The sequence below is a fragment of the Notolabrus celidotus genome, chromosome 18, assembly GCF_009762535.1.
Source record: "Notolabrus celidotus isolate fNotCel1 chromosome 18, fNotCel1.pri, whole genome shotgun sequence".
NCBI lineage: Eukaryota > Metazoa > Chordata > Actinopteri > Labriformes > Labridae > Notolabrus > Notolabrus celidotus.
In genome coordinates this window covers 621,740-633,630 of record NC_048289.1, presented here as the reverse complement: position 1 = coordinate 633,630, position 11,891 = coordinate 621,740, and the positions used below count along the sequence as shown (strand labels likewise).

The 11,891-nt window shown below is 46.0% G+C and overlaps 1 protein-coding gene and 1 long non-coding RNA gene across 4 annotated transcripts in view; one reads left to right on the top strand and one right to left on the bottom strand.

Annotated features, from left to right (window-relative positions):
• Nucleotides 1–3,845: 3,845 nt before the first annotated feature.
• wu:fj29h11 (protein NO VEIN) overlaps nucleotides 3,846–11,891 on the bottom strand; it is a 75,530-nt gene continuing 67,484 nt past the window's right edge. For all 3 annotated transcript variants that reach the window (XM_034707573.1, XM_034707575.1, XM_034707574.1), the window contains 6 exons: nucleotides 11,816–11,891; nucleotides 8,847–8,975; nucleotides 8,398–8,685; nucleotides 6,706–6,823; nucleotides 6,419–6,563; nucleotides 3,846–4,589 (listed from right to left, as the gene is read on the bottom strand). The exon at nucleotides 11,816–11,891 is cut by the window's right edge and continues 39 nt beyond it. In XM_034707573.1, the coding sequence (XP_034563464.1) occupies nucleotides 4,158–4,589; nucleotides 6,419–6,563; nucleotides 6,706–6,823; nucleotides 8,398–8,685; nucleotides 8,847–8,975; nucleotides 11,816–11,891 (1,188 nt within the window). In that variant the 3' untranslated portion in view covers nucleotides 3,846–4,157. The remainder of the gene's footprint in view (nucleotides 4,590–6,418; nucleotides 6,564–6,705; nucleotides 6,824–8,397; nucleotides 8,686–8,846; nucleotides 8,976–11,815) is intronic.
• LOC117829856 lies at nucleotides 10,987–11,398 on the top strand. Its single transcript, XR_004634704.1, has 2 exons — nucleotides 10,987–11,105; nucleotides 11,201–11,398. It is a non-coding gene; the product is annotated as an uncharacterized LOC117829856 (long non-coding RNA).

Here is an 11,891-nt window from a genome sequence, read left to right as displayed (position 1 = left end):
CTTCGCAATAGTCTCAAATGACTCCACTTACCGATGAGTACAGATGGGTATTATGACCTTTTCTCCAAACCCAGCAGAAAAAAAGAACGTCTTTTACACCATTCCTTCCAACAGCAGCATCTTTGTGGCACACTTTCAACAAGGTGTTGGAAACATTCCTCAGAGATGTCGGTCCATATTGACGTGACAGCATCACACAGTTGCTGCAGATTTGTCGGCTGCACATCTATGATGTGAATCTCCCGTTCCACCACATCCTAAAGGACTGAGATCTGGTGACTGTGGAGGCCAGAGTAGTACAGTGAACTCATCGTCATGTTCAAGAAACCAGTCAGAGATGATATGAGCTTTGTGACATGGAGCATTATCCTGCTGGAAGTATCCATCAGAAGATACCGGGTACACTGAGGTCATGAAGGGACGGACATGCTCAGCAACAAGACTCAGGTAGGCTGCAGCGTTTAAATGATACTCAGTTGGTACTAAGGGGCCCAAAGTGTGCCGAGAGAAGATCCCCCACACCATTACACCATCACCAGCAGCCTGAACCATTGATACAAGGCAGGATGGATCCATGCTTTCATGTTGTTTAAATTCTGACCCGACCATCTGAAGGTCACAGCAGACATCTAGACTCGTCAGACCAGGCATAGTTTTTAATCTTCTGTGGTCCAGTTTTGGTGAGCCTGAGCTGATTGTAGCCTCAGTTCCCTGTTCTCAGCAGACAGGAGTGGACCTGGTGTGGTCTCCTGCTGCTGTAGCCGTCTTCTTCAAGGTTGGAGGTGTTCTGCGTTCAGAGATGGTATTCTGTGTTCCCTGGTTGTAACGAGAGGTTATTTGAGTTACTGTTGCCTTTCTATCATCTGGAACCAGTCTGCTCGTTCTCCTCTGACCTCTCACATCAACAAGGCCTTTTCGTCCACACAGCTGCCGCTCACTGGATGTTTTCTCCCTTTCGGACCACTCTCTGTGAACCCTAGAGATGGTTGTGCGTGAAAATCCCAGTAGATCAGCAGTTTCTGAAATACTCAGACCAGCCCATCTGGCACCAACAACCATGCCATGTTCAAAGTCTCTTAAATCCTCTTTCTTCCTCATCCTGATGCTTGGTTTGAACTTCAGCAAGTTGTCTTGATCACGTCTACATGCTTAATGCACTGAGTTATGGCCAAGTGATTGGCTGATTAGCTATTTGTGTTTACAAGCAATTGAACAGGTGTACCCAGGGGTGATTCTAGGACTGGATGTTTAGGGGTGAGCTGCCCAGCCGGGCAAGAAAAATGTCACTGTTTTGCACATTTTAATGAAATTTCATTCCCACATTTGTGAAAGAAAAGTATAACACATTTTGGGAAAGTCTGTGACTAAACCATCAAATCTGATAAAGGTTATTTAAATGCTGAGCCACAGCAAAAGAGAAATAGATGGAATCATAAAGAAACATATGGTAACCCTAATTTCTGGGGAAAAGACAACTCATTTTGATACAGCAGCTCCTCAACATACACATAAACAGGATGTTTGTTTCTGGAGTAAACCAGCCCTCTATAGTGAGGACCAAAAATACCAAAAATTGACATTAGAATTATTTTTTGGACTTTCATTTGAAATGCACAACATGTAAAACACATTAACAGAAATGGAGCTGCTGTATTTTTGTTGTTAAAATATTACGTTTCAACCAAGTACTGTATGGTTTTGAAAATGTTCTAGCTTGTTAAAAAGGACATACAGTAAAAAAATTAATAAAAAATCTCTCACATTTTGGGGGTGCTGGGATTCAATTTAGGGGGTGAAAATGGGCTAGAAACACCTATGGGTGTACCTAATAAAGTGTCCGGTGAGTGTACATCAGTCGTGAGGAAATTGCTCCTCCTTAGCTGATTTCTTCCCTCTGTAAACACGAATGAGTGTATGGTCTCAATCTCTAGTTTCTTCTTCATCACAGCATGATGTTCATTTAGTAAATGATGGTCCCATTTAGAGTCACAGAGAGCAGGAAGAGGGGGAGGAGTCAGAGAGGAGACTCCTGGATGACGGTGACCTGGAAAGTGTCACATTGAGTGTTGTTCTTGAAGACCCTGACTGTTCTTATTTATTCAGTAAAAGTGTTTGAAGCCTGTTTGTAAATAAAATAGCTTCATATTGATTTATTGATCATTTCACATTATTTCTGAAGTTACTAACCATAGACCTTTCTGGAGTCCCTGAGCTCCCTTGGAGTGCTGGACTCCAGCGGCAACAGCTACTACTACTCGTCTCATCACTATCACCGCTCCTTCTCTCTCTTACTCCCCTCTATCTGTCTTTCCAGACCCAACTCGGTCGAGGCAGATGTCTGTCTAACATGAGTCTGGTTCTGCTCGAGGTTTCTGCCTGTTAAAGGAAGTTTGTCCTCTCCACTGTAACTAGCTAAATACTGTGAGGTGCAATGCTCATGATGGATTAAGGTGGGGTCAGACTGAGTCTTATCCTGTCTTGGTGTTGGGTCTCTGTTCATAATTTGACATAGAGTGGTCTAGACCTGCTCTGTTTGTAAAAGAGTCTTGAGATAACTCTTGTTGTGATTTGGCGCTATACAAATAAAGATTGATTGATTGATAATCATCAGTGAGGTTTTTCATGACACCTGTCCAAAGAACAAGAAGGCCACTGCAGGATGAACTGATCGGGTTCAGACACTCAGAGAGTCCTCGTCAGTCATGAGGACATTAAAGTGTTTAAACAGGTTTAAGGCTGATCAAAGGCCACAGTTCCCTCAGACTTTTTGTGCCACAGGTCTGGTTTTATTGTCATCATTGGTCTAAAATCACGTTTTACTTTCTATCAGTGTAGAGCTCTGAGTTTGGAGTTTACCAGCTGCACCTGAATGCCTCATCAGTCCATTAGATGAGGCATCCACAGTCTGCAGTGCCGAGGAGTCCCTCTTCTAATATCAATGTGTTTAGATAGAAAACAAAAATCACATGTTGGTCATCTCAGCCCGGTCTCATGACTGAGGATGAGTCTGTGATATTTCCCTGCAGGGTGTCAGTGGGGACTTCATCCTGGTTCATCATCCTGGTTCATCGTGCTGATCTTTATTTGAATGTGGATTCAAAGATTCTGCATCATCTCTTAAACCCACAGCCCTCTATTTTCCTCTCCGCTGTGATTAGAAACGTGCAGTGAAGGTGTGTTCATGGTACGTCTGGTCTCTCAGGGACTGGTCTGATGTTTGTAGGGTGGTCCTGTGGTTACCAGGAGGTTGCATCACAGATGGAAACAGGGAGGTGTCAGCTCCTCATCAAACAGAGGGAGTAAGAGTTCTCATCACAGAGCTAACACAGAGTCTGTCATTCTGACCAAGAGGCTACTGGACCAGCAGGAGGTCTTTGGTTCAGTTCTCTCAAACAAGAGGACTGCAGAGACGTCTGCTCCAAACACAGATATAGTTATTAAATTACACAGCACAGAGTATCATGCACGGTCTGACCTTTGAGATAGGATCCCAGTGTGTCAGTGTGTCAGTTCCCCCTGCAGAGTAAGCCTATAGCAGCATAACTAAGAGCCGGTCCAAGCCTGATCCAGCTCTAACTATAAGCTTTATCAAAAAGGAAAGTTTGAAGTCTACTCTTAAAAGTAGAGAGGGTGTCTGCCTCATGGACCCTGACTGGTAGATGATTCCAAAGGAGAGGGGCCTGATAACTGAAGGTTCTACCTCCCATACTACTTTTAAGATGGTTAAATGGTTGTTTCTGATTCTACAGACCTGTAGTTACAAAGAGAGCTCAGTAATATCTCCATCCTTGCCCAGAGCCTGGAGTGAACACACTGAGTGAAGATTGAGACAGACTGATCCAGAATCAGAGATGACAGAAACAGTTTTATTCAGGAAGAGGTCGGGGAGTAAAAAAAGGTTAAAAACATTCAGTGTGTCCGCTAGAACATGAAAACCTCAAACTCTATAGAAAACAGCTGAGTGCAGAGTCAGCAGTAAAAACACGGTGAACAGAAGAGAGAAAACGGAATGTGCAATCATTTCTCAGAGTGGAGAAAGAACAGAGTTTATCACATGGACTAAAGTCAGTGCAGATTCAAAACAGTAGGCGTCAGACGTCACGGCGCTGAGCTCAGTGTGCCGCTCCACTCAGACTCACAGGTGGAGGTCCAGGTGCTCACACAAACAGGTAGAGGGCCAGCTCCTTGGTGTGCAGGTGCTGAGCCAGGTTCTGGATGCGGCACAGACGGACGTTGTTTGAGTCTCCGGCGCTGTAAACCCTGAAGATGTGATATCTGTCTTTCTCCTTCAGGGCGAAGTCCAGCTCGTTGGCCGACAGGTGGATGAACGACTTCTCCTTCTTTATGGTCGACTTCACCTCTACGTACACCACCACCGGCCCCCCTGGCCCCCCTGGCCCCCCCTCAGTGCCAAACGTCAGCCTGAAGTCGTATGGCTGGCCGCTCTCTCCACTCTGGTTGCACCACAGGATGTGGGCGGGGCTCCCGGCGTCGCCGCTGTCCCTCCAGTGACACAGGAAGGAGTTCACCAGCTGCTCCCCCCACTCCCCGATGGCTGTGAGGTCCATCTTGTCCTCTGACAGCACCACCTGCAGGAGGACAGAGGAGAGAGTGAGGACTCTGGAGGGGTTTGAGGAAGGAGAACCTTTTCTTGTCTCTCTGAAGGAGAGTTCATCAAAGGTCAAAATCAATCTGTTTAAAGGACCCACGTGACCTCTTCTATCTGAGGAGATGATTTTCACATTTCTCCTTTAACACCTGAGACATCCTGACATCCTGATGCTTGGTTCTTAGTCATCTCAAATCGGAATTGCACTGTGTATGTTTTTGAATAACCTGGTGCAATTCCATCTGTGCAATAACTTACCTCACTATCTATTCATCAGATATAAGTGAACATAGTGTGTATATATCTGTAAAATGTTCCATGTTTTATTCTGTTACTTTATTTTATTTTATTCTCTTCTATTTTATTTTATTTTATATTATTTTATTTGGTTTAATTTTTTTATTGTTGTATTCCCCTGTCCCGTGTTGTAAGCTGCTGGAACAAAATAATTTCCCCCAATGGGGGATCAATAAAGTCTATCTTATCTTATTTGTGGTTGTGTTATCTGTTGTGTTATCTGTTGTGTTACCTGTTGTGTTATCTGTTGTGTTATCTGTTGTGTTATTTGTTGTGTTACCTGTTGTGTTATCTGTTGTGTTATCTGTTGTGTTACCTGTTGTGTTACCTGTTGTGTTACCTGTTGTGTTATCTGTTGTGTTACCTGTTGTGTTACCTGTTGTGTTACCTGTTGTGTTACCTGTTGTGTTATCTGTTGTGTTACCTGTTGTGTTACCTGTTGTGTTATTTGTTGTGTTACCTGTTGTGTTATCTGTTGTGTTACCTGTTGTGTTACCTGTTGTGTTACCTGTTGTGTTATCTGTTGTGTTACCTGTTGTGTTACCTGTTGTGTTATCTGTTGTGTTACCTGTTGTGTTATCTGTTGTGTTACCTGTTGTGTTATCTGTTGTGTTACCTGTTGTGTTATCTGTTGTGTTATCTGTTGTGTTACCTGTTGTGTTATCTGTTGTGTTACCTGTTGTGTTACCTGTTGTGTTATCTGTTGTGTTATCTGTTGTGTTATCTGTTGTGTTACCTGTTGTGTTACCTGTTGTGTTATCTGTTGTGTTATCTGTTGTGTTATCTGTTGTTTTATCTGTTGTGTTACCTGTTGTGTTTTTAATGTCTGACCCTCTGACCTCATGTTTGCACTAACGTTGGATCAGCTGATGACAGACGGCTGTAGAGTTAGATGGCGCTGAGAAGGCTAAAGTTAGCAGCTCACTCAGCCTGATGATGTGTCAAAGCCTGACGATTGGTCCTTTAATGGAGAGGGTGGTTCAGGTCTTCATCTCTTAACTTGCTCCCCTTGTATTTATGTGATTTTGTGATCTTTTAAAATTATTTAAAAGTTTTAGATATACTGCTCCTGCAGCAGCCTGGAACCTGCTGCAGCAGAGCCTGGGTTTGAGGGAGCTTGTCTCTTTAAGTGTGTTTAAAGCAGACTGAAGGCTCTTGAGGAAGATGCTTCAGCTTGTAGATGCTTGGACTGATGACTTTTGTTCTGAAACCCATGATGTGTTGTAATGTTTCAGTATTCTGTGTTGTTTGTCTGTAACTTTGCTGGAACGTGCTTCTGCTGATCTCAGCTAGGACACACTTGAAAAAGAGATTGTAATCTCAATGTGGTCTTCTCCTGGTTAAATAAAATTAAATAAAATTAAAAATGAAAAAATAAATAAATAATTGAACCCTTCATGGGTCTGATCTGTGTCAGTGGAAACCCTCTGTTCACGAGCTCTGATGGTGTTACTCAAAGTGTGAGAGGGCTTCATGTCCCTCTGTGTCACTAACACTCCTGGACGTACTGACCGTGCTCGGCCTGTGGCAGTTCAGCTGCATCTCCTCCAGCCCGGTCTGAGAGTTCCACATCGGGAAGTCCAGGTTCAGGGCAGGGCGCTCTGCAGGGCCTGCACCCTGAAACATTGAGGGGAGGACCACGGCCTCAGGGACGGAGCTGAGAGAGCGAGAGAGCCAGAGAGCGAGAGAGAGAGAGAAAGAGAGAGAGGAGCAGGAGTGTGTGGTGTGTGTTAGCAGCAGTGAAAACAAACAGTTTTTCAGACATGAGTAAAAGATGAGGAGGAGGAGAAGGGGCCTACAGGCTGTTTGGAGCAGGCGGCTCGCTGGCTGTGGTCTCAGCAGACGGTGCAGATGGAGTATTCTGAGCTGGTCTGGGATCTGTTTCCTCTCTGTGAGCCCCGTCAGGCTGGCTGCTCTCTGTCAGACACACACAACAAGGTAAGAATCAAACGGAGCCGTCTGAGTGCTGAGAGCAGACCGCAGGACATCACACACTCAGGACTCTACAGTCTGTGAAGAACGTGTGTCAGAAGGAGCCAATCCCAGAAACCTGGACTACCTCTGAGATGAGTGTGAGGTACCTCACTTCAGGAGAGGGGATCCGTTTCGTTTGTTAAACTCTTAATGCTGCCATACACAGAAAATGAAGCTTGAGGTCCAGGAGATGTTTTTATTAGATCATCACACCTGAACATGAATCCCATACTCCCTAAATATGACACACAGAGTGGGCCTGACGATCAGATCCCTCCTCTAATGGAGCATCTCTGACTCTCTCAGTTCTGAATCAACCAGCCTTAGATCACTCCCACTGTTCACTGTGAGGAGCTGAAACTGTCCTCCATGTGAGTTCAAGCTTTATGTCATCTACGTCAGCTAACTATCTTACCTTCATAAGTTCAACAAGCACAAAACTACACCCGTTTACATTAAGGCTGATTTATTGTTCTGTGTCTCCCCTACGCAGCAGGGGCTGACGCTAACATCAGCACCTCATACTTGTTCATCGGTGTGTCCGTGTCGCGCAGCAATTCACCGCCGAAACTCTTGAGGGCAGTGTGGTCTCTCTGATAACCGGTCCCCTGCTTACGGTCCCGCTACGATCTCTGTTTACTTTTCCACAGAGATTCAGAGCGTGTTCTGTTAATGTACAGCTGATACATGTTGCTGTTTATCATACAGACATGATCACATGAAGAATAGAGAGGAGGAGATCAAATACACGGACGATGAGCGGGGATCCCCGAAGTGCTGTAAATGCGGGAAACGCAATGCCGCCGAGCGGACCAATCACAGGGCTGGCGGTCCGTGTCAATTCTACATGTAGTTACATTTTGCAGGAGGTGCATGTCAGCTATGTGCGTAGGCCTCTGCATAGGTACAGGACCTCCAGCGTAGGCTACACCGTCGATTCGACGCAGAGGTATAAATCAGCCTTTAGATTAAGGGTTAAAGGGAGGTAGGATTAGGGGCGTGGCCTCTTTGAGTGACAGGTGGGAGCTGCTAGCTGTCTGCTAGGGGTCCCCTCAGCTCATTCAGTCCCTGAACAAACAGTTTGTGGTGTTGGAGCCTTTTGAACATTTGTTCATGTAAATATCTGTCTGTCTGTCTGTCTGTCTGTCTGTCTGTCTGTCTGTCTGTCTGTCGGGCTGGCAGACAGACAGACAGACAGACAGACAGACAGACAGACAGACAGACAGACAGACAGACAGACAGACAGACAGACAGACAGACATACAGGTGTTCCTCTCAGTGTTGAGTCCTGCTGCTGCTAGAAGCAGACTTCAGGAGTTTTTGGGCCAGAAACCAAAGAGTGAGCTAAAAGAAGCTACAGACCCCAGGAGTGCTCCTGGGTGTGTGTGTCCTTCTCTGTGTGTCAGTATAACCTGCTCTCCTGTTGAAGCCCTGCAGACACACACACACACCTGTTGTTTGTGTACTCGTTCAGGAGATGTTGTGTTTGCAGAAATAAACAGGCGTGAGTTTCAGACCTGGTCTGTGTGTGGAGTTTGTGTTCCCGGCTGCAGGGCTCGGTTGTCCTGGATGGACGAAGACTTTCTGCTGGCCGGGCTGATCTGCAGGTCTGCTGCTCCTGATTGGTTGGTCGCCCTCAGAGCTGCTCATGATTGGCTGGTTCCCTTCAAAGCTGCTGGGACTCTGAGGGACGGCGTGGCTGCTTCCTCGGGGTGTGATGTCTCTCTCTGGGTCTCTGTCTTTAGGTGCTGCAGGAGGCGGCCACATCTTCATGACAGCGTCCACCACACCGCTGTCTGTGTGAGCTGTGAGCAGAGACAACACAGGACATAAGAAGTGTGTGTGACGATGTAAGATGCTGAAGAAACCTCCTCCTCCTGCTCCTCCTGCTCCTCCTGCTCCTCCTGCTCCTCCTGCTCCTCCTGCTCCTCCTGCTCCTCCTCCTCCACCTCCCCCTCCCCCTCACCTGTGCGGCTGCCTGTGTTTTGAATGGAAGCTCGAGGAGGCCAGCAGACCAGCGTCTCCTCTCCGTCCTCTGGAGCAGGGCGAGCTGGCTCCTCCTGGGAGCTGAGGGAGGGCTTACTCCTTGACAGCACTGAAACACAACAGAGAGTTAAAACCACAGAAGAAGAAGAAGAAGAAGAAGAAACGGATTTAAGCTGCTGTAAAACACAGATCACAGAAACACAGCCTGCTTCTGATCTCTGATGTCATAAAAACAAGACTTTGATCATGTTAATCTGTGTGTGTGTGCGTGTGCGTGTGTGTGTGTGTGTGTGTGTGCGTGTGCGTGTGTGTGATCTCTGCTGCAGTGAGGATCTGCTCTCTCTCTCTCTGAGCCCTGGTAACAGCTGCTCTTTTATGTCTCCACACACACAGTGAACAAACTGAATTAGCATATCTGAGATACAAACCAACAGCGTGTGTGTGTGTGTGTGTGTGTGTGTGTGTGTGTGTGTGTGTGTGTGTGTGTGTGTGTGTGTGTGTGTGTGTGTGTGCGTGTGTGTGTGCGTGTGCGTGTGTGTGCGTGTAGTGAACACTGAATATAATAAAGTGATCATGTAAACAGACTGATGTAATTCCTCTCTTGCTGCAGTCAGAGCTCAGAGTTTGAGTCGTCACATTAAAGCTGCAGAAATATTTGAGTCTATCCAAACATGCTGCTGCACCAACACAGAGTCACCTGACTGCTGAGCTCCACCCAGGAGGGAAACTACAACCAGCAGGCTGAAGAAGAGATGTGACTATGAGAAGTGCATTAAGGACCACCCACTCTCCCGGTATCCTCGGCCACGATCACATGGAGACCAACTGCCTCTCATGACTCAAGCTTTTAGTTATAGTGCTATATAGGCCAAGACTGACACACTGGGATCCTATCTCACCCCCTTCCCCCCCAACCCCCTCATCACTTCCTTTAACTCTCCCTGTCCCATTAAAGTTACTAACCATAGACCTTTCTGGAGTCCCTGAGCTCCCTTGTCTGATCCTCTGGATCTCTGCTGCTGTGGACGATGTGAGAGATGTGAGAGATGTGGACATGCCAGACTCCAGCTTCTACAAATGGAGCGCCGCCTGCAAGCTAGTTCAGGCAGAGAACTCGAGCTGCGCTCATTCATACTGACACGGTATCATCATCCCCATCATCTGATCAATCCTCTCATTTGGTGGTCTATTTAAGCTATCCTATCTCCTTACTCCTAAGTGTCTGCATTTAAATGATCTATGAGGAGTAATGAGGTTCGGAGCCTATACACCAAACACAATACTGTATGCTGCAATAAACTTCAACTTAAGTAAACATGAGTTGTCTGACTGAACTACTACTATCCGTCTCCCCACTATCATCTCTCTGTCTCTTCATCTCCCTCTATCCCTCTCTCCAACACGGTCTCAGCAGATGTGTGTCTAACATGAGTCTGGTCCTGCTGGAGGTTTCTGCCTGTTAAAGGAAGTTTGTCCTTGCCACTGTAACTTGCTAAATGCTGCAAAGTGCTCTGCTCATGGTGGATTAAGATGAGGTCAGACTGAGTCCTGTCTGTAAGATGGGACTGGATCTGATCCTGTCTTGATGTTGGGTCTTTGTTAATAATAAAACATAGAGTACAGTCTAGACCTGCTCTGTTTGGAAACAGTCTGAGGAGAACATTTGTTGTGATTTGGCGCTTTATAAATAAAGATTGATTGATTGATTATTCATTGATCTATCTGTTCTGCCTTCTATGCTGCACAGCCTACTACAATCAATCAATCTTTATTCATATACCGCCAATTCACAACAGATGTGATCTGAACACACTTTACAAACAGAGAAAGACTAGACTGAACTCGGTTAAATTATTCACAAAGACCCAACATCACTGAAGGAGAACACTGGAGAACATCAACTGTGAGCTGTGACTCAGGAGCTGCTGATTAGAGTTAATGAGGAAGCAGCACAGTGAGGATACTGATCTTCAGAACATGGATCTGTGTTGTTCCTGTCATTGTTTCCTCTGTAAACACAGACTGCTGTGTTCTTAATCATGTGGTGATGCAACATGTTTTGGCTTTTCAGTTGGCATTTTTGGGAGTTTTTTTCTGGTGTGGTCTCTCTCTCTTCCTCACAGAGATTGGGCGGCTCCACCTGCACCTTCACACCTGCTCCAGATTACTGCAATCACCACCTGCACTTAAACCCTGCTGTGAGGCTTCTCCAGTGCCAGATTATTCCTCATCTGATGTGGTATTTCAGCCCGTTCTCTTGTGAATTTTTAATTGTTCCAGTTTTCCAGCTGTGTTTTTACCAGTGACTAACTCTGCTGTCCTCCATTCTTCCAGTACCTCCATGAGCCCCCAGTGTTGCCACCCAATCTCTTCCACACTGCCACACTCTCTGCCTGGATTCACTCACCAGCCTCCTCCTCAAGCCCTCACGTCTCCAGCCTTCACCTCTCCTCCGATTCCCTCCTCATGCCTTGGACCCTGGACCCTGTCCCTCCACCCCTTTGTCCCTTCAATAAATTCACTGAACTGCTTCATCTGCCTCCGGTCGTGCTTTTGGGTCCACACTGAAACACCTGGTTTTCTAACCGTCACAAGTCAAGCTTCAACATCTAAGTCTTAAATCATCATCGTCCTCTCTGCTGCTCAGTCACATGATCACAGTGCCCCCTCTGTGCTGTCAGTTTCTCTTTCTCATACATTTTGTAGGGAGTACAACTAAGTGTATCAAACATGAAGATATGAATCAATAATTGATATCTTCAAAGAGAAATAACACACTTGATCTTTTCTTTTTTTTCATGCACTTTCTGGAGTCATTAATGAAACTTCATCGTGGAGTGAGTGCAAAAAACAAACATGTTTCCTGACGACACATGAGCACAAACTCAGTGTTCTGTTTGAAGCTAGCATTATTCTGGTTTGTGTGTGGGCTGTATGAGCCCTGCGTACCTCTCTCCAGGTGCAGCTCAGGTCTGATGGGCTCGGGGACCTCCCACAGCTCCTCCTCATTGGGTAGCTCTCTGAT